General features: G+C 45.8%; 1 protein-coding gene across 2 annotated transcripts in view; it reads right to left on the bottom strand.

Moving 5' to 3' along the window:
* TSHZ2 (teashirt zinc finger homeobox 2) overlaps positions 1 to 22,892 on the bottom strand; it is a 205,566-nt gene that overhangs the window by 52,962 nt on the left and 129,712 nt on the right. Inside the window, exon 2 of one of the 2 annotated variants that reach the window (XM_056507494.1) lies at positions 19,486 to 22,434. In XM_056507494.1, coding sequence (XP_056363469.1) covers positions 19,486 to 22,434 — 2,949 coding nt within the window. Of the gene's footprint in view, positions 1 to 16,550; positions 22,435 to 22,892 lie in introns of those variants that run through there. The other variant, XM_056507493.1, reaches the window with a different exon arrangement.

Raw genomic sequence — 22,892 nt, 5'->3', positions numbered from 1 at the left:
GAGCCAGAGCTGAGCTGGGTTTAACCTGTGACACTGACAGTGGATCACAGTGAAACAGAGCTGAGCTGGGTTTAACCTGTGCCAGTGGATCACAATGAGCCAGAGCTGAGCTGGGTTTAACCTGTGCCAGTGAATCAGAGTGAGCCAGAGCTGAGCTGGGTTTAACCTGTGCCAGTGAATCACAGTGAGCCAGGGCTGAGCTGGGTTTAACCTGTGCCAGTGACAGTGGATCACAGTGAGCAGGGCTGAGCTGGGTTTAACCTGTGCCAGTGACAGTGGATCACAGTGAGCAGGGCTGAGCTGGGTTTAACCTGTGACACTGACAGTGGATCACAGTGAGCCAGGGCTGAGCTGGGTTTAACCTGTGCCTGTGACAGTGGATCACAGTGAGCCAGGGCTGAGCTGGGTTTAACCTGTGACACTGACAGTGGATCAGAGTGAGCCAGAGCTGAGCTGGGTTTAACCTGTGCCAGTGACAGGCACTGAGTGCAGTCACCCTGCTCTGCATCCATCCCCCAGGTGCTGCTGCTGCTGTCACCCTGAAATGCAGCAAATCCCTGACCATCCCACAGACAGCAAACAAAAAAAGAAACCCAGGCTAAGGCTGGGGCATCTGAACAGGTTTAAATAGATCTGATGTGATAATTAATGTCCAGGGAGGGATTTGGGGGAAAGAGGAGGGATGAAACATAAAAACAATTTCCACCTTTATTTTAAGTTCTTTTGACAGATGGGAATATTTTCTGTTATTCTACTTGTGGTTTGGGTAATGAGATTAGGCCTTGCATAGCAGGAAGCAGAATTAACTTTGTTTACTTGAAGTGACACCGTCAGCTTGGAAAATCACATTTCCATCTGAAATGCAGTGCCTACTATCATTACAAATAACCCTCGAGATCATGATAACTAAAGGAGATTAGAGATGAAAAGAACATGTTTCTCCCTCTGTGTCTTTTTATTTTTTTGGATATACTTGGTTGACACTGTGCAGCTGACTCCCTGCAGCAGAGTCCCCACATCTCCCTGTCCCTCCCTGTCCCTCCCTGTCCCCTGCTCTGCTCAAGGTGCAGGAGGGAGCAGCAGGCTGGGGGTGAAAGGGGAAAGGAGTGAGAGCCCAGCTGGTCTCAGGCATCTTGAAAAAATATCTCCCTAAGGGCAATTGGTGTGGCAGGAAAAAAACCCAAACAACATAGCAGCACTTTAAATCATTTAACATTGGGTACACACCGAAATTAAAATGTGAAAAATGAAGACTGGAATTTGTAGAAGCTGGCTGTATAAAGTCCCTTAGCACTGGCTAAGGGTGAATTCCACTGGAAGGGCTCTGAAGACCCGGGTGTTAGCAGCAGCTGCATCACACAGGCAGCAGGATGGATCCTTGGGAAGCCAGGACAAGAGGGAAAGGCTTCAGGACAGGATATTTCCTAAATAAAGCACTGGAATGGGCACGTGTGAAATGAGCACACCCACCAGGAAAGCTGACAGGGTGTCCTGTGTCCTCTCTGCTGTTCCTGCAAGCCCAGCCTGTTCTGGGGCAATACCCACAGAAGGAGCAGGGATGGGACACTGGGGCTGCTCCTGCTGCTTCCCCTCCTCTGGCAGCCACGGCCAAGCACAGGAATTGTCCTCGAGGGGTTTGTGTGCTGGGACCTGGCACTGTTCACACAGCCAGGAAATCCCTCCTCCCTGGCACAGTCACTGCTGCTTCATGTCAGCAAGAGTGACAGGTAAAGAGAAAAATCTGGGCCCAGCACAGAGATAGATCCAAAATATATAAATAACCAATTAAGGGAAAATATTAATAAAAATATTGTAACAGATCCCAATCTGCTGCTGAGTACCAATTGCCAGTAATAATCTCTATGGTAACTGAACTCTCTTTGGCCTCTCTCTGTATGCAACTAGTGTTTTATGGTTTGGGTTTTTTTTTTCTCTTCCCCTATTTTCATGGAAAGTTTTCAAAACTGGTTTAAATATTATGATATTTTCCTCTTCAAGTGCTAACTGGGAGAAAAACTGACTTTGTGTCAGTCTCTGAGCAGATTTTCCCTTCCTTACACGACTGCCTTAGAGGTGACTTTTGGGAGGCTGCTGAGTGGAAGTTCTAAACACAAAACAGGTGAGGGAAGATTTCCAAATCTAAGAGGTTAAAATATTGCCCAGGAACAGAAAAACTGATTGGGAAGAAAGAAAAAATAAACTGTGTAAAGATGTTGCTTTCAGTAGCTGAGGAAACTCTACCTTTTTTTTTTTTTTTTTTTTTTTTTTTTTTTTTTTTTTTTGTGTTTTTTATTGTTGCCTGGCTGCACTTGTCTCCTCTTGCCAGTTGCTCTCTCATCATCCCAGCAGCATTTCTGGGCTCTGGGTGCTCCCCTTTCCCAGCCTGCTGGATCCAAAGGAAGGCATCACCTTCGGAAGCAGCATCACTCAGCAAATATTTGTTGTGCTACATCCCAGATGAGGAGGAAGAAGGGAGAACACACAGAATCCTGTGAAAACTGCTCCCATGTGCACCTGTAACACCCCAGGGTTTTACTCAACTTCTCCTCACTATAGCACAAATAACCATAACAGAATTTTACAGTGGAGGTGTCAGACTTTTATTCAGTCTGGGTTTTTTAACTGTAACTCTGTTATGGCAAAAGATCCCAAATGAGAGAATTTGGAATTAGATGCAACCTCTGAGTGATGAGATGATCTTGTATTCCATTTTGAAAAACTTCAGAAAGGGCCATGTGAGCAGCACTCTGCCTTTAAAGCTCAGGTTTGTTTTAAGAGAGGGAGAATATTAAGTTGCTGAAGGATCACATAAAATCCCTGTGGAAGTTCATGTTTGGAGGTGCTGGATAAATCAGAGTCATTCTGCAACTCTTGCTCCTTTATACAACAACCCAAACCAAGACCTTGGAGCTGAAGTTGTGGAGTGGTCAGAAAAGATGGAGCTGGATTCAGATCCAGATCTGAATTTCCTGGTGGTTGCCTGTCTTCCATCTGTTTGGATTTGGATGTCTCTTAGGATATAAGCAGCAGTTCTGGAGTGTCACACATGAATAAAGTGGATAATTATAAAATTAAAAGATATAACGTGCTTCTAGGGGAGATAAGACTACAATTAAACAGTATAAACAAAGCTGAGTCTGATGTTCAGACTGATATATTTATTCATTAAATGTAATAACATAAACAAGACTATTAACTGTCATATTTTAATGATACTGTACCCTGCAAAGCATACTCAGGAAAAAGTCCTATTGACTTCAATAGCAAAGCCACATAAATTTAAATCATGGCTGCAGTAAAACAAAATGTCATTTTTCTTACTGAAGATTATGTGTTGTAAATATCCCAAAATGTTAAAAAACCACAAACCTGTAACTCACTGAACTGAGGCTGAGCTCAAATGTTTTATCTGTAAATCTGAAGGAAGCCAGTGGGCAATGCAGAAACCTGTTCCCCAGATAACTGAAATTCAGAATTCCCAAGAGGAGAAAACAGCCAGGCAAAGCTGCTGTCTACCCCATGTCTTTCTGGAAAACACTGGACATATTTTTGCCCAGGAGATGGCAAAATTTAGGCAAATGTCACTTCACATCAGCAGTGTTAAGATCAGATTCTGACCTTTTTAAATATTGTTAACAGTCAGCAAGAGAGGAAGCCTTACAGCAAAAAAATTTCTGTCTGGAAAATATGCACCAACTTGCTTGAGGTATGCAAAAAGCCAGTCTGGAAGGAGAAGAAGGGTTTCAAGAATTCTCCCTTGCTGCAACAGCATCAGTGCCAAGAAGATGTAAAATGGAACCACTTGGAGTCACAACTCATCCCTGCACATCCCCTGCTGGTCCAGGGCAGCAGGCAGGGCAGAGGCAGCTCTGGAGAGAGCAGCACAGACAGAGGTGACCTTCAGAGGGCCTCAGCCCGGATCTGTGCCCTGCCCTGGGCTGCGAGGCTGATGTCAGATTCTCCCCGCAGATAAATTCCCTGGCGCTCGCCGCGCTCGGCGTCACTTGAAGTGCCGAGAAAACGAGCGCTCGCTGTGCCATGGCAAAGGCCACTGGTTGCCTTTTCCTGAGCCTGATACATATGGTGAAAACATATTGACTAATTACTTGCCATTTTCAAAAACTGAAACCACTCCAAAGCCAGGCCCAGGATAATAGAAGGAGATAGAGAACAGAGAGTAAGGACTGGGAGAAGGGGAGGGGGAAGAGCCCAACTCTGTGACTGCTCATCCCTTATTCAACATCTGCTTTGAAATATGCAGAGGAACAGCATCTCCGTGCTCCAAACTGCTTAATGAAAGCTGGGAAATTAATGCACCTGATTAGTACAGCTGCTGAAAACAGAGACTGCCTGGAGCTCACAGACAGAGGCAGAGCCAGGAGTGCCACAGGCTGGGGTTCAGCTCAGCGCTGCTCAGTTCCCAGTTTTCCAGGAGGCTGGAAGTGCCCCAGAGAGGCAGGGAGAGCCCTGGGCAGTGGGGATGAAGCACTCTGAAGGAGATGGGTTAAAGGGGAGATGGATTGAAGGGTTAGTGTGGAGAGTGAATTCCTGAGACACAATTCCCAGTTTGATTTCCCAAACTCGAGCACGGAGCCCTGACAGGATCCCAGCACAGCCTCCTCAGGAGCCTTTTTAGTGCCACCTCACTGCCAGCACCTCCAGCCCTGACAAAGCAGTCCACTCAGCTGATGAGGAATCCTCCCTAAGTAGTGGGATGAACATTTGACAAGTTAATTTCAAGGTAGCTCATGGAGTAGGAGCAATGGAGAGTTACACAACTGTAAAAAAAGAGAAATGTTGCTGGATAAATTCTGCCAGTAATGGATGTGTTACAGAAAATACACTTAAAATTCAAGCTCTTTGTATTAGAAGACAGGCTCTTTGGTTTCCAAGTAGGAATTGTGAGGGCTCGCTGGAGCTGGGGTTAACAGGAGTACAATTACTGCTATTAGAGTTTATGATTATGAAACTTGTTCTCCTGTATCCCCAATTTAGAAATAATAGGAAATGATACGGGTGACTTTCATAAAATCAAGACAATTTATACAGAAAAAAAATCAATAATTATTCCCTTTTATTTTTCCTTTAAATCACCCAGATAATAGAAATCAGAGACCTGAATAGGATGCCTAAAGTTAATGGCATTATTAGACAGAGAAAAAAAGAAAGAGTGATCAAAAGTTTGACCCATTTACCAAAAAGTTCACTGTCTGTAGAATCTTGTTATTCTACCAGTTGTTTTTTGTTTTTTTTTTTCCTAATTCAAGATAAATCTCAAACCATGTTTGGATGTAGTCTTAAGCAGAGGCTCAGAGCAATTTTCTATTACATTTCTACAATATGAGAGAGAGTTGCTGTTTAAGAAAAACATTGATAATCTGGTATCTGTCATAAAAGTTCCAGAAGAAGGTTCATTTTCCAGCTTACAAACTAAAAATAAAACACTTGAAATGTTTGATTTTCCTTTAAGGCAACAGTGTTGATAACACCACTGGTCAAGTCCTAGTAAAACTCCTGGAAGAATTCCCAGCCTTTTGAACAGGACTGGATACTGTTCATATTGGTTTTCCTTCTGTTCTAAGGTACAAACTTGGGCAGATCACCACAATTCTGGCAGAAATAGGAAGGTTTAACCGAGGTTTGTTCTCCAGGGAGTGGGGAGAACTTTGTTCCATTGTCTTTTTAACAGGAGTTTGCAAACCTTCAAATCCTGCAGGTGTGAAAGCCGCTTTCCCTGCTCCGCTGGAGTTCCACCTCAACTTCCCCCAGAGCCTGGGGAAACAACTCAATTCTAAATAAAAGCAATGAACACAAATCCTACTTTTTTTTTCCTCTTTGTTCAAATCATTCTCGGGGCAGTGGAGCCTTCCCCGGGCAGCCGAGGAGCCGCTCCCTCTGCCCGGGGAAAGCAGAACGGTCCATCATCAATTAGGTGATAACAAGTTCTTTTAATGCCTTTATTCTTTCCAAACAGGGTTTTTTTAAACTCCCTGGCAGTTTCCCAGCAGCGATGGAGCCCTGAGTGCGAAAGGAGCTGGGATAACACACGGGAAGCTCCTTTGGATGCTCAGCTCCCTCCTGGAGGATCCTGAATTTTGGCGGTGCTGAATCCCCCGGCACAGCCCTCGCTGCAAACCTGCTCAGGGAGTTCCTGCCGTGCCTGAGTGGCACAAATGGGCTGGGAATGCCCGAGATGCTCCCCGCTCCTGCTTTTCCTACGGCTGAGCACAGCCCATCACCCGTGGCACAAGCAGGAGGAAAGGCCAGTGCATATGGACAGCACAAAATTGTCATCTCTGCGCTCCTGACATTAATCGTTTTACTTAAAGAAGCCACTGGAATGTTTTGAGGTTTTTTGTCCCTCCCCCCCTCACCTCAAGCGACAACACCAAGGAGATAGTTTGGGTAAAAAAAAAAAAAAAAATTATAAAAATAAAATTATAAAAAAAAAAAAAGACTCAAATTTTTTTGCTAATTAAAAGTAATGTGTTTTCCCATTTTTTGGCAATTTGATAACACAAAACACTTACTTGGGGGCCACAGGGGGAAACAAACTGAGACGGATAAAAAATGTTTTGTGTTCATCCAAGCAAGACTATGTTAATGCACATTATCCCATTAATGCACATCAACATCGGGAATAAGCGCGCCAATGCAAGCAAGAAGCATACACTTATCATCATTTGATAACATGTTTAATGACAGATTGACGGTTGATTTGCAAATGTGAACTGGCATCAATGTTGCTAACTTCAGCTTCTGCCGCCTCCTCTGCTATGCCAGCATATTTATGTGCATAATTTGATTTCGCAGCCACACTGTTAGTACATTTTTAATATTAACTATGCAAGAACAGACAGCCGAACTTAAGTTGCACTGATGGTTTGAGTTCATTAGATTGAAAAAGATGGGCAATGCTGACAAAGATGGAGATGGCAGCACAACATCAAAGAGGCAACACTTAACAAACACACTCCATTTTGAACAAACCGAACTAACACATTTCATGTTGTCGGCTGCAGCAGAGCCCTTATGTACAACAGCAAGGGAAAAATATGCTCCTGCCCTGGGCATGCTGACAGCAGCTCTGCCAGCAGCTCAGCAGGCCCCTGGCCACAGAGCTGGGAGGTATTTCACTGCTCTGCAGGTAGAGCGCTGATCCTGAGCCGGTGGCCGAGTGGCAACAGCAGAACTCAGCGCTGGAGCCGCTCCTGGTTCCCTCTGGGGCGAGGCAGAGCCCGTCCCCATCTCCTCCCAGAGCTGCCTTTCCACAGCTGGCATTCTTTATGGGGGATAATAAAGAGATTGTGCTGAGAGCTCAGCTCTTGCAGGAGCAGAACTGCGAGTTCAGAGCCCTGGGGAGGGCTGGGATGTGCTGCCCGTGCCACTGGGCACTGCTGGGGGCTGCCTGTCCTTGGTGATCCTGGGCAATCCAGGTCTGCTCCCGAGAGAGCACAGCAGGGAGCTGGGAGGAGAATATTTCATCCTCTGCTCACATTAATGTCTGGGCATATACTGCATCCAGTATGAATTTGCTTGTTGTGCTGCAATATATAATAAATTTGAGGTGGTAGCTTTATGGTGCACGCTGTAATTTTCAATTTTATGCTAGAGACTGACCATCTGCAGGTTCTGACCACATAACCCCAGACACTCTGAGCAGGATGGAGCATTAGCACCTCTGAAGCACAGGCAAACCATGATTTAGACACACAATTAGATGGACCAGGTCCTCAACAATTCTCAGCTACCTGAATTACTGCTGAACAGCTTAATAAACATATAGCACACAGGCCCCTGCTCTGCAGAGCTTTTAAGAATGTTCTTAAGTTTGTCCCTAATCAGCAAAGCAACTCTTACAATTGCTGTTACTCAGAGATTACTCCTGGGCCAGAATCCTGTGGTGTTGGACCCCCATGGAGTACTGGACAAGGCCAGGGTCATTAGGAAGCTGTGATTAAATAATCAGCATAAAGTGTTGATTATTGAATTTAATTCTGGAAACACTTTCCAGGGCGGGACACTGAACAAGAGAACAGGAAAGAACCTTCATCAATCTCAACCAGGCAGCAGCAGGAGGATTCCTGGTACCCCTGGTACCCCCCTGGCAGCTCTGAGCAAATCCTGCTGCCAGGATGCTGCCCTGCTCTAGCTGGAAAAGCTGCTTCTTGTATTGGCTGCTGTGAAAGAAACCTGAGGCTTTCCTCTTGTGGAGCTCTGTGCTCTTTTTGCACAGAGACCTGAATTGCAGGGAGAATAATCCTAATTCCTGGACATTCCCCTCAAGAAGCTGTTAAGCAGCTCCAGTGGCTGGTGCTGTACAGCCCCCCAAAAAAAGGAATATCTAAGCAAACACCCTGGAGACTCCTGACCCCTGTGAAGTTGGCGATTTTTGAATCTGTTGGTGCATTGGGTCCAAACCCCACAGCTGTGAAGGTGCAAGAGCATCTCTCAGAAAGGCACCAAATAATTTCCAGGGGCACAGGGCACCAGGGAGATCTTGCTCATCCTACCGAGGCCACGAGATCTTGGAAGCTTTCTAAAGAGTGAAAGAACTAGGGGAAAAAAAAAAAAAAAGGGAAAAAAAGGGCCAGCAGAGACAAGTGCAAGAATGAGGCCGTGCTGGGTTTATTTTGTTGTCTTTAAGATAACACCAGATTATCAGTGGGCGGCTCAGAGAGGCTCAGGAGCAGCAGGGTGGGTGAGCCCTGGGAGCTGAGCAGCAGAGGAGGAGCTGGTCAGCCCCTGCCCAGCCTGGAAAATGTCCTGTAACAGCCTCCTGCTGCCTCCTCCTCACCTGGGAATGAACAATTGGGAATAAAAACTCACCCCGGGAGAGGAGCTGTGTCCCTGCTCCCTTTTGGGCTGGACAGAGGGACAGGAGCTGGGAGTGGGGAGGGGACAGGAGCTGGGAGTGGGATGGGGACAGGAGCTGGGAGTGGGATGGGGACAGGAGCTGGGAGTGGGGACGGGACAGGAGCTGGGAGTGGGGAGGGGACAGGAGCTGGGAGTGGGGACGGGACAGGAGCTGGGAGTGGGATGGGGACAGGAGCTGGGAGTGGGATGGGGGACCGAGGGACAGGAGCTGGGAGTGGGATGGGGACAGGAGCTGGGAGTGGGATGGGGACAGGAGCTGGGAGTGGGGAGGGGACAGGAGCTGGGAGTGGGATGGGGACAGGAGCTGGGAGTGGGATGGGGACAGGAGCTGGGAGTGGGGACAGGAGCTGGGAGTAGGGACGGGACAGGAGCTGGGAGTGGGATGGGGACAGGAGCTGGGAGTGGGGAGGGGACAGGAGCTGGGAGTGGGGACGGGACAGGAGCTGGGAGTGGGGAGGGGACAGGAGCTGGGAGTGGGGACAGGAGCTGGGAGTGGGGAGGGGACAGGAGCTGGGAGTGGGGACAGGAGCTGGGAGTGGGGACGGGACAGGAGCTGGGAGTGGGGAGGGGACAGGAGCTGGGAGTGGGATGGGGACAGGAGCTGGGAGTGGGGACGGGACAGGAGCTGGGAGTGGGGACGGGACAGGAGCTGGGAGTGGGGAGGGGACAGGAGCTGGGAGTGGGATGGGGACAGGAGCTGGGAGTGGGATGGGGACAGGAGCTGGGAGTGGGGACAGGAGCTGGGAGTAGGGACGGGACAGGAGCTGGGAGTGGGATGGGGACAGGAGCTGGGAGTGGGGACAGGAGCTGGGAGTGGGATGGGGACAGGAGCTGGGAGTGGGGAGGGGACAGGAGCTGGGAGTGGGGACAGGAGCTGGGAGTGGGATGGGGACAGGAGCTGGGAGTGGGATGGGGACAGGAGCTGGGAGTGGGGACGGGACAGGAGCTGGGAGTGGGATGGGGACAGGAGCTGGGAGTGGGGAGGGGACAGGAGCTGGGAGTGGGATGGGGACAGGAGCTGGGAGTGGGGACGGGACAGGAGCTCGGAGTGGGGAGGGTCCCCAGCCCAGCCCAGCCCTGCTCACCCCGATGTGCTGCTGGCACTGCAGGGAGGGCTCTGCAGGAGTTTCCAGCTCTGCATCTCCCCTCAGGGCTGCTCCAGCTGCTGCTGTGCACTCCCAGCAGAGGACAGACTGTGACACACTTGGAGGGACCATTCGTTTTCTCAAGTCACAATTATCTCTGCTACCACATTGGTGTCCTCGCTCCTGTCTGGATTTAACTAAGTTACAATTCTCCCACTCTTGTTACCGAGTAGATGCAGATGCCACTTTGTTCCGTGTGATTTATAGCCAGTAGCTAATGCTCAGTTATAATTCCCCATTTTAGACATGAAAAATAGCCTGTGATGCTCAACACAAGGGCCTCTCAACAATGATATATAATTTAAAAATTAACACGAGGACAGAGGAGCCACGGGATTTTGAACTAGGAACTCTCTCATTCAAAGGTTAAATCTCTCCAAGGTGAGCTAAAGGAATTAGTTGAGTTATTAAGTGAATGCCTCTGTTCTATTTTCCCAGTACATTAGCTGCTGCAGCCTTTTCCAGTTCAGTTGTGTTCCGCCCCAGCATGTTCAAAGTGCAAATGCTCGTGGCACTGTGTTCACACATTTGCTTTTTTTCAATGTCAAACAAACTGGAGCTGTTCAGAGCCAAAGGTCAGAGTGGAGGGTCCTTAAGGAAATCTCCTGGGAAATGATGTGAGTGCTCTCATGTCTTTATTGTGTATAAAATCAGGCTTCATGCGTGGCTCGTCCCTTCCAAGCATCTTAAAGCTATAAACAAGTCATGACTCATTCCTGCAACACCTAAGTTATGTGAGTGGTCTTGCTAATTTACTGGAATATCTCACATAACTAATCATTTCCAGGATCAGACTCTGAGGCCTTGGAAACCTCTGAGCTATGAAGAGCTCCTTTAGAACCAGAGACATTAAATCCCAGCCTCACACGGTGGGAAAAGCAGAACTGGGGACAGAAGCTGCATGAGAACCTGACAGAACCTGACTCGCTCTGCCAGACCAGAGCCACAAACTCCTCTTTGGGCAAAGCTCAGCACCTCAGAAAACTCAGGGAATGTGGGAAGGGACGAGAGCTTGGCTCTGGAGAGCTATGGGAGTGCCATTCCTTTCCTGCCTGCTCTCTGCTCCCACTGAGGTGCAGCTCATCCCCTCGGTGTCTCCTGCTGCACTTTGCTTAATGGTCTCACTCCACCTTCAAATATTATATTTATGGATTACAAATTTATTGACATTTGACATTTGCATCAGCTTTCACCTGATCAACGGGAGCTCTGACTGCCAAGGGGAGTTATTATGGAAGATTTCAACAGCCATGGGAATGCCAAAAAGGTCATTAAATCATATCAGAAAAACAATGTGTTCATAGCATTCATACATTTAGTCTTGCCAGTAAATCTTCTGGTTGATGCTTGGACCACCTACTGATGATACTTAAAGAAAAGGAGAAACAGGGAGAATTGAAGAGATGAATTAAATTAAAACCAAATGACATGACGCCTGGCACAGTGGGATCTTTAATTTTCTACTCTATGAATCCAGAATAAGCAAAAAAAGCAAAACAAAGCACAGTGGCTTGACTTTCTCTAAGTGAATTCCCTCCATACAGGCAGGGCTTAACTAAATAATCCTGAGTAATGTGTGCACCCCACATTATTGCATGAGATTTGTATGTGGGAGGTGCAGGATTCAGAAAACATATGGCACATGGAAAACAAATGACAGGGTGTGCTTTTACACTCATGCTGGCTATACTTATCACTCTTGTTGATATTTTCTTCCAGACGTGAATTATGAATGTAGGAACTTTCACCTTAATCTCTTCAGAAAAATATCCAGTTATTTTTTTGTGCATTTGTGATTTACAGGAGGCCACTGCTTAATTCCTGGGAGTACAGACAGTGTTTTAAAAAACACTGATCGAATAAACACTATTACCTCCCTCCTTGTTTCTTCCTTGGATGACAAACCTGGGTCTTGCACCATAAAAGCAGCAAGGCCAAGAGATTAGGGCTCCATGGAATTAGGGAGGGAAGTGAGTGGCTGGGCTGGGAGCCCACCCACAGCCTGTGTGTGCCTGGCCAGGGTAGGGTGAGCTCCACTGGAGCTGATCCTGGGCTGAGCCAGCACAAAGGAAGTTTTGGGGTTGCCCCTGTGTGGTGGAAGAGCAGCAGAATGCTCACCTCACACAAACACAGGCAGAAACTGGCCATGGGCACATCCCAGAGGGAATGCTCTGAGGTGTGCCTTGGGCTGGAGGTGAAGAGGTGGGAAAAGGAAATGGAGTGTCTTTAATGTAGGAAAGGCAGTTCCAGTGGGGGCAGGTGCCAGCAGCTCGGCTGGGTCCCCCAAGAGCTGGTGTGGTGCAGCCACTGCTGTGCCCAGAGCACTGGCAGCACAGAGGGATGAAGGGTGGCAGAGGCACTCAGGGAATGGCAGAAATGTTCTCCCAAGCCTTGGCTGGCAGCAGGAGAGGTGGAGCTGGGTGGAGATGTTGATGGGCAGCCACAGCAGGGCACCCCTGTCCCGGGCTGGGGCAACACCCCAGGTCACCTGTGGGGTTCAGGGCACAACCTTGGGGGAGTCAGAAACGGGGATGTTGCTGAGATTTCATTAATTGACTGAAACCAGCAGTTTCACACTGGAGTTTGAGCAGCTCTCCCAGAGGAGAGGACAAACCCACTGAGTGTGCACAGGGTGCAGTGAGCATCCCTGAGCCCTGGGATCCTCTGCAGTTCAGGGTTCCCACAGGAGGAATTCCTTCTCCTCCTTCCACACCCCTCCTGCTGTGGGGCAGCTCTGAGCAAATGGTGCTGGCTGGGCTGAGGAAAGGCTGGGAGGGCGGAGGGAGGCAGGACCTGCACAGAGCACTCTGAGCTTGGTCTGACACAGCTGCTGCAAGAGGTGAACAACCACATCAAAGCCACTCCAGCCACCTCTCCTTTCCTTTCAAAAATGTCACTGTGGCACCCTCCTCTTTCTGAAGCAATGTTTATCACTGCTCTTCGATTGTCTGGGACAATAAATGGTTAGAAATGAGCATATATCACCAGGAAATCTCTGCCTGCCCCTTCCCCCAAGCAGTGTCATAAAAACGTACAAATTCACATTAATAATGAAGTGCATTTCCCCGAGAAGCCACTGTGTATCTCAGGGAGAGCAGGCAAGGTGGCAGTTGCTGCAGAGTTTCCTATTAAAGAGCAGAGCAAATACTCATAAATCTGATGAGGGGCCAAAGCACATGTTAGGGCTGTCTCCCTCTTAATGGAACCTTTTCTGAAATGAAAAAAATATATATCTTGATACATCCAGGGTATTCATTAGACATGACAAGCTCCTGCACTCCCCATGGCTCCCTCCCCACTCCTGCACGGGCTGACCCCCGGCAGAAGAGCCGAGTGCTGGCACCGAGGGATTTTGGAGGGGAGGAGGAACTGTTTGCTTTTAATAAAGGGAGTGTGTAAATTTACTGCACTGGACAAGTTCCCTCCTGGCCCTGTGTGTGTCCCTGCAGCCATTCCTGGTGTGAGGTGCTCTTGGATCCCGGGGTCTGCCATTCCCCACAGCCAGGGGCTGAGAGCAAACAGAGCCAGAGCTGCTCCCAGAGCACGATCCCTCTTGCAGGATCCCTCTCCTGCCCCTCACACCTTTGAGGGCTCAGCCAACTCCTTCTCCTGGGAAAACAGGGATCTCCAGGCAGGCTGAGGATCAGCCCTCTCTCAGCCTGTGCTGTGTTTTGATGTTATCCCAGCTGGTCACTCTGTGCAGGGTGAGATGCTCTTGAAGAGCCACAGTCCCCCTGAGGCTCAGAACTCCTTGCTGGGGCTGTCCCACCCCATTCCCCTCCTGGGATGGAGCTGCACTGCTCAGATCCTGCTGGGATTCCTGATCCCTCCTCTCACCACTCCCTGCCTGATGCACAAACACACCCAGCTCCAAACTGAGATGGGGAGAGAGGCAGAATGAGGCCTGAAGACTACAGCTTAATAATCATGAATTATCTGTTCATTATCTCAATAAATAGTGAAAAATCTCTTCCTCCTTTCCTCCTCCCATAAAGCCATATCTATAATTTTCCTCATTTTCCATCTGTGCTCCATCATATTTGCACTGAGTGATCATCCTGCTAAATTACATTATTTTTATTGAAAGGTGCTTTGGAGGGCTGGATACTGCTCATGTCTTTTCCTTTTTTTATTGATCTTTGTGATTCGATTGCTGAGGTGTAAAATGTATAAATAAGGCTCAGGTACCCTTCCTTTGAAATCTCACGGGGTAAAAATGTTCTTCTATAGATTATGAAGGCTGTAGCATTTAATAATATCAGGCACAGCAAGGAGAAGGCAAGATTTTGATGTCCTTATGAATAGTGAATGCTGGAGGAGGCTGGCACTGTTCAAGGTCAGTTAAATGCTGGTGGAAAGTTGCTGTTTCTTTGTGAGCAGAGGAGCTCCTGCCTTGGAGCTGCCACATGCAATGTGTTTGTACAGAGCCCAGGAACAATGTGGGTTCACCCAGCAGGTTGGAAGCTCAAATGCAATGTTTAATAACACTGATTTTAACAGAAACCTGTAGTATTGCTGAAAAGCCAGGAAATCTGCACAGGTCCATGGGTGCTGCCACAGTCTGATGGATCATCTGGCCTGACCCTGCTCTCAGGGAAGCCAAGAACACACTGTTATTGGGTTTTCAAGGATGATGGCTAGATTGAAAAAATGCTATCCAGAGAAATCTTGAAGATTTTAAAATGTTCAATTAAAAAAAAAAAGAAATCTCGATCTACCACTTCAGTGATAAATTTCAAAGGATTAAGAGAACTGAGGCTTCACCAGGACAGGATTATTTTGAGGGAGGGGTGATGGTTTGGAGGTAGTTCCATGCTTCAGCAGGATTCTGCTTCAGCAAAAAGTCCAACCTGTTTATTTTCCTAGCTCTGTCTTCTCCCTTCAATTTTACCCTGTTTATCACAACAAAAATCTATTTTAAAATGGAACTTCCCCACAGACTTCTTCTTCCCATTGAGAAGCCAAAAAGACCTTGCCAGGAAAGTCCCATTTGGATGCAATAATGAAGAACTTCCATGGGATGAACCTTCTTTTTCTGGCTGATGACATGGGGAGCAGAACTCTTGGTTTTGCTGGTAAATCCTGCTTACAAAATTGTGGTGACCCCACTGCAGGCAGCTCCATCCCAGCACATCTGATTCTCCTGCAAGGGTCTCTCAGCTTCTAATATTTGTTGCTAAGAAGAAATGAAAGTTGAAGAGCAAGCTAAATCCTCTAAAACAGAATTTTGGACGACTGATTCACACAATTGTCCTTGACCATTTAACAGCCATATTGGCTGAGAGTGGAACATGATCAGAGCAGCTCCTGCTGCTTCAGAGGGATGAGAAAATAAAACCCAGAGAAGAAAAAAATCTTCTATTTTGGTATACTTAACACATACAGTTATCTACATGTCCTATATATCATTTAACAAATTGCTTTGCAATTCTTACAGGGCGTGGTATAATGACTGATTTAAAATCACTGCATTGCTTAAACTGCATTGTTCTTCATCAAGTTGAGTCATTTTTATGTGAAGTGTCAAGCTCTCTAACAAATAACTGCTGCCAGACAAATCAAGTTCCTCATCTTAAAGCTACGGCTAAATAGTTTATAGCTTTAATCTGCTCACTGAGGTGTGCAGTCTATGACAGTAATTATAAATGCAAGGAGAAATTATAGCTGAATGCTTTAACTGCATTAGGAGCCATTTGATGAACAATCATGATTGCCTGCTCATTTTCAACAATAGAGGGCAAGTTAGTGTCAGTGCATTAGAGGATTTTCAGTTCTGCTCTGCTCTTTCTTCCATTTACCACAGAATGTCAGTTGTCTCCTATGAAGTAGAAAAAAAAGCTCTGTAGAAGCTTTAAACTTGATGGTGAAAAAAAGACAAAGGAGGAAACAGAGAGAAAAACTGTTTATCATTATGACTCTATTTTTTTGTTGTTTTGCAGCAGCTTTACTTTCAAATTAGTTCATCTCAGGTAGCTGCCTGTTTGCTTCTTGGGGTCTGTTGAAACAGAAAATGTCCCCAGTCAGGTTGGTTAATTTGACTTGATGGAGATTTATTTCTATCAAAAGTTGCAGCCAAGGCCACAGAGAGCCTCAGTTAGTGACCAGCTCCAAGCCAATCTCACCTGGCTCTAAATAGAAATACAATTCTGCCCTGCCTTTTTCCTCAGAACAGCAAAATTCTAATTCAGTTGAAGAAATGAACGAATGTTCTTCAAGGTACAAGTCAACATACAAATTACTTCTAATTAAAGCCATGTTTCCTAATGTTCATGGGTTTTCTATGAAGAATAGCAATAAAAACAAATTTGAAGTGGGTTAAATGAAAGAGAATAGAGATGTCTGATTGTTGTATATTACACATAATCTTACTTTATATTGCTAAACCCATATCACTTAGAAGAATTCAGGAAAACACCAAAGATGACTATAAAAGAGATATATATATATTTTTACATTTAAGAAGAATTTATAGCAAATTTCTTATAAACAGCCTCACAGAGGTCTTAAAAATAAATCCATACCCATAACACATTTTTCTACAGTACTAACCCAGATTATTCATTTATATTTTTAATGATAGCTAACATTTGACAATATAACCTCTGCTAGTAAATGCCATTGAAATATAAAGTACCTTATGCATTTCTATACTTCAAGTACTCTTTCCACTGTTTTATTTCCATTTATTTCAATCTGTATTCTCTATTTTATGCCTATTTCACAGCAATATTGCCTGCAAGAAGGAAACACGAATGCATGTGTGTTTTTTAAGGATCTCAGCTTTATATTTCTCTTTTCTAAATACTCTGCTCCCCTCTGTTATTATTCAAATGTATACTGGATCTTAAAAATAACATGGTAAGAGTAAGTAAACTCTGAAAATCCCTGTTATTTGATTTAGTCTCCTTGCAGATTTCTGAAGAATCCATATGAATAAACTCTGGCTCCCCACTCCCAACCTCGGCAGAACTTCAGGGAGGCTTTCGGCTCCAAACTGTAATAAAATCTTTACAATGCCATCCCAAATACCCCATCATTTCAGACAATTTGTGCTATCATGCATACCAACTGAAATTATAGCTCCAGATAACAGTGCTATCACTCTGTCATTGCAATTTAAATATATTTTTTCAAAGGTAAGATACAACCTGCATCTTGATATAAATTAGAAATGGATGAGTATTACGAGGACAGCAATTTCTCGGGATCCAGAGGCAGGAAGGACAGTCCCTTATTTATGTAGTTGCACATCACCTGAATAATATGTCTCTGTGCAGGTTATTACAATGCAGAAATCACTTTTTTTTTTTTTTCTTCCCCTTGGAGATTTTTTTTCCTCCCCCTTTGTATTTGTTCCTCCAATCCTCAGCAACAGTAACGTGTTTACAAAGGTGGGTGTTTGGTTTGCCTCTGAGTAATAACACGGTGCTTTTAAAACCAAATCTGAAACATTTGTCACACATTAAGCCATGAATGTGCCAAAATAACTGTTGTATTAATATATCTGGCAGATAGCTTTTGTTTGATAGCCCCCAAATTATTGGTTTGCTCTGTTATCTCTTGTGTGAAAACTATGAATGGCAGAGTTTTAATAATCATTAACTGGTGGAGAAGGAAAGAGAGTGTGGGATGTTTATCCCTACCCAGTCTCTCAGGGGTGTTGGTTTGGAGTGGCCAGGTAAACAAGCAACATTCTAATGCTGGGTTAAAGTGCCCAAATAGATAATTTGGGGTATTAGCCCTATTTAGAAAACAACCTCTTTTGGAGTGAGGAGGAATTTTGCTGGCTAAAATATGCAGAAAGTGTAAATCTCCTCCAGTGCAGGCAGCACGTAGGAGATGTATGCAAAAGTTAAATCTTGCTGCACTTGAACGCTGACGTTACACTCCATGGCAATATCTTACAGTGCCAGCCCAAAGTAACCCCTCATCAGTGCTTTAAATTATTCAAAAGTAGCATTTTTAATGGAGCTTAAGTGACACAGAGCCCTCGTGCTGGCTTTGGCCACAGACAGTGTTTCCTAAAACATGAATTTTGCAGCAAACAAATGGGAAATATTTTCCCAAATGGGGATTGAGCCCCGTCCCCTCCATCCTCCAGAGGATGGCCACAAAGCCAAGTGACATCAGTGACAACTCACAGCACATCTTTAATTTTGACCATCTGACAAATTCATTTTCTGAATGTTATTCAAGTAATGAACACCTTGGAGAAAACCTGGATCTGCACATGATTGTTCTGTGAACACAAGCAGAGACTGAGTCTGCTGGAGGAATTGCTGGGAACAACTAAACAGAGACCTTCCTGGAAAAAAACTGGTTAGAACAAAAAACTTCTATTTGGACTTTTAGTTGATGTTCTGCATATTTATTTCAATCAAGAATATTCAAGTTTGTGAATCAAGTAAAATTAAAAATGCAAAAATGGTGTGGCATCTGAATATTACATTACATGTTATAAACATTGGTTGTGGCAACTGGTGTATCTTGCAGCAAAAAAATAGCAACACTAACGCAGCATTATCCTACTAACAGGTCTTGGAAATATTAAGCTTGTAAAAAATCTCAATTAAGCATTAACTCCCCCAGGTTATATGAGAACTTGCACTGAAGTCAGTGATGTTTATGGATTGACTTCCACCAACATGAAGCAAAATATAATCAAACATCTTAAAGATTAAAAAAGGAATGATGGAGAGAGAGGTTAAAATGATGTGACAAAAAAGGCCACTCACAGTAGCAAGTGTTTAAGTAAGTGTAAAATATTAAAATATTTTACAAAACTGAACATCCAAATATCAACAGAAGAATAACTGAATTTCTAGATAGGAACTTTTCAGAGTTATTTGTAGATTCTCGAGGCTCTGCTTGAGGTTATGAGAAACTTGGAATAATTGAGATTTTGCTAATTTGACTTTTGAATTTTCTTCTTTTCCCCATCCAAATCAGATTTATTGGTGTGCCAGCACTGAATGAGGTAATAACCTTTTGGGTTTCAGTGCTCTTTATCTGCTTTTTTTCCATTCTCACTGCAAAGAGTAGCACTTAGTTCTTGCATTCCACACAGAAGTGCCGTGGATGTGAAATGATTTGTTCTTAGGAAGAAAAGAGAAATGGGCTATTTAGCAAATAATAAGCAGCAACATTTCTCTCTAGGGCAGTGTGGGTTTGCATTGACCAAGCTCTCCTCCTGAACACGTTAGAAAATGGATGTGCACGTGCCAGGGAGGAGCGGCGCAGCACACTCAATGCATTTTATTCTGTTTTCCTACTTTTACCAAAGCACAGAGCCTCCTGGAAATGCTGAAATGAAAACTCACTATAGAGCATGCATACCTTAAGAGTTATTCTTCATCCACTTCTGCTACAAATTGTGAATGGTGTTCTGGTGACTTGCTGTGTGTTTTGCTTAGATGAAGTTTTACTGCATGTTTGCTCGCAAATGTCCGACAGCACAACTTACATTTGAACTTAGAGTCTGTGTCCTCTTCTCCAGCTATTGTTTCAGGAGATCTTTGAACTGAAACTCTGGAGATTTCTTGCTCTACCTTGGTTTGCTGCTCCACAGCCAGCCTGTTCATGTCTTTCATTTGGAAACCTAGGTGGGATTCTAAGTGGCTAATGTAAGTAGAGGGGGTTCGGAACTGAGATGCACAGTCGCTGCAATAAAAGACTGGATGTCCTTTGTCCATGTTTTTCAAAAATTTTGTTCCTCCGGTTTTTCTAAGTTGGTACTTGACATTTGCCAACCAGTGGCTGATGGTGGTCATCGACAGTCCAGTGAATTTGGAAATCTGCATGCGCTCTTGTGGGCCTAGATCTGATAATAAATATTTACCTTCAGATGTCTGGAAGAGGCTGGAAGCAAACTGAGCTTGCAAAATGAGCAGATGCTGAGGGTTCCAGTTTGACTGCCTGCCCTTCCTTTTATGCAGGGTGGAGACCTCTGTGGAGACGTCCTCGAAGCGCCGGACATCTATTTCCAACTTCATGGGCGGGATCCTTGAGGATGCAGCAGGTTTTGGTGTGGTAGCTTTGGGAAGAACTTTGACCATGTCGGCGATGTCAGACAGAGCGTGCTTTTGAGGTGGAGAAGTACAAGATTGTGCTTGAGCTGACTCAGCTTTCTTGCCTTTGGATTTGGTCAGGTCAATAGGCTGATCGTTGTTTTCAAACAAATAGTGCCTGGAAACGCTTGCAGGCTTTGGTGGGGTTGGAGCAGGGGATAAAACCGGCTTCTCCATCACGTTTAGGTTGGGTTTGTGGAACATGGAAATTGTGCTGGAGCTGGGGCTGCAGTTGGATTGAGGCTGTAAGGGCTCGGTGGCCTTGCCCAGGTGGTTGTTCAGGACGGACTGCAGCGCGCTCAGGGGGTTCACGCAGGGCAGCTCCGAGGAATGGCTGGCAGCAGCACAGCCGTTACTGAGGGAAGCTGCTGGTGCCTCCTTCAGGACCGGCTTTTCTTTCCCACTGTCCTCTTTAATTTTGTCTTCTTCTTTCAAGGGACACGGTTCTATCTTTTTTGGCTCCGCAGAGGCTTCAGCTTTGAGGAGAGGCTCCCTCTCGCTCTGGCTGAGCGAGGCTGGCTCAGCCTGGACGCTCTCCTTAGCAAAGTCCTTTTGTGCCTCCTCCTTGTCCTCAGCCTCCTTCTTCACTTGAGTGCACTGGCTGACGTTTGCTGAGATAGGGACCAGAGGCATCACCTTCCACTTGGGTGCTATGGGCCTCAATTTATTGGTCATGGTTGGCCTGATTTGGAGCACCTGGGATCCCACAGGCAGGGAGGGCTTGGCTCCCTCTGAGAGCTGGTAAGCTGCGTGGATGCTGGGATATGCACTCCAGCTGGGAGCTCCGTTCTGAGCTTTATTGATGGCTGTCGTGACAGTGTTCTCCAAGGACTTCAAAATGTCCCCACCGCCCTTTGAGCCATCTTCTAAATCTTCTTCTCGCAGGTACTGGTATTTCATTGTGGGATCCAGGGGTTTCTGAAGAGTGTCTTCGTACTCCTCAGTTTTCATCGCTTTCTCATCTTTGTTTGCATCATCAGCTTTATCTTTTTTACTTTCTTTTTTAAGTTCAGAGGCAGGACCTATGCATTCTGCAGATGATTTACTTGATTTTGAAACAGGGCTGTCACTGGCTGGTGCTTCAGACAGCGATTGCATTTTTTCCACAGCTAGAGGATCCAGAACAAGTTGCTTTCCTTTCTTTGAAGCTGAACTCGTGACTTTCAAGAAATGGCCGGTGACCATCATGTGGGTGGTGAGCTGCTGCAAGGTATCATGAGAGCTTCCACATTCCATACACTTCAAAATCTGGGATTTGCAGGCCTCGAACTGCCAGGTGTAGCTGGCCCCGTTCTGGTATCCGTAGCGGTTGTTGGAGGAGAGCTGCAGGTTTGAGTTCTTCTGAGGAGAGAAGGTGTCAGAGAAAGACCCCGTCGTGGAGTCGGGGGAGCAAGGCCTGTTCACATCAAACACACGTTTCTTGGCTGGAGTGACCATTTTTGAAGAAATGGTTGGTACCGGCTCCTTCAAAGGCACTTTTTGGTAATGTTTAGTTTTTATCATATGAACACTCAGGTCTTGAAGGGAATCAAAAGAGTCGCCACAGAACATACACTTCAGAACTTTTTGTGCATCTTCCTTGTCCATGTCCTGGAAGGCCCTTTTCCGGGGCTTGGAGTAGCTGGTGGGTCTGTGCTTGTCCTTTTTGTGGTTGTCATCCTGGTAGTGCCCCGTCTCGTTCATGTGCACCGTGAGCTCCACCAAGGTGTCGTAGGCAGCGCTGCACTGCCGGCAGCGGAACCGGCTGGCGCCCGTGAACACCGTCCCGCACATCTTGCTGCTCTGCCTGTAGAGCTGCACCGAGCTGAACAGGTTGGGCTTGGAGACAGGCCTGGAAGGCAAATTCTGCTGCAAGCTTTTGGACAGAGCGTCTTGGTGCCAGTCGAAATCTGCTTTGTTCCCTCCGTTCCTGTTGTCGCAGCTCCGCTTTTCCGAGTTGGACAACTTGAAGCCCAGCCCCAAGCCTGTCCAGTAAGAGTCCGACAGGATGTTGGCATAGACTGCTGTCATTTTATCCATGCAGTCGTGTGCTTCGCTCTGGGCTTTGGGGTGGGCGCTGCCTTTGGGCTCCTGGGGCTCCCTGGAGCAGATGTTTTTGATCTCTGCCACATGGTCGCTGCTGTCACTCAGGAGTGACTCGTTCTCTGCGTCCTGGTTGGATATGTGACTGACAGGGGAATTCTGGAAGCTAAAGTTCCCTTTCTGCTCAGCACCCACTTCGTGCTCCTCATCCGTGCCAGGGTCATTGCTGCCCTGCAGCTGAGCAGTGGAGTTGTTGTCATCGTCGTCTTCTTCCTCCTCCTTTATATCTTCCTCTTCCTTTAAATCTTCCTCTTGGACATAACCTGAAATGTAATGTCAATATATGAAAAAACATGTTAAAGGAAGATGCTGCAGTTCCAGTTTTCTACTTTCACTATGTATTTTTCTACTGGATTCTGTTTTAATCTGTAACTATATTGTCTATTAGTTCTGGAAGTGAAAAATAGCCAAATGATGTCTCTTTTTTTTTGTGAAGGTTGCTGGATTTTGTTGGCAGATGATCATAATTCTTTATAACTGCCAGAGATCCTGAGTTAATAATTTTCCTGTCATGGGAGTATAATTCTAACTGTCCTGTAATGGGACAGTTGGAAAATTCATATGTAAGAATTTGAAGTTTATACTGAAAAGCTTCAATTCTATGAAATTGTTTTTAGCCTCAGTGAGAGAAAGGGTTGAATTTGCAAGAAAGAGAAGAAAAATAAGTGCCATAATCTTCCTGGTTCAGAGCATCATCTAGGTACAGTAACCTTTTGCCACC

The sequence above is a fragment of the Oenanthe melanoleuca genome, chromosome 20 (genome assembly GCF_029582105.1).
Source record: "Oenanthe melanoleuca isolate GR-GAL-2019-014 chromosome 20, OMel1.0, whole genome shotgun sequence".
In the NCBI taxonomy this organism is placed as follows: Eukaryota; Metazoa; Chordata; class Aves; order Passeriformes; family Muscicapidae; genus Oenanthe; species Oenanthe melanoleuca.
The sequence above is the reverse complement of the archived record's forward strand: the minus strand, read 5'-3'. Positions and strand labels throughout refer to the sequence as shown.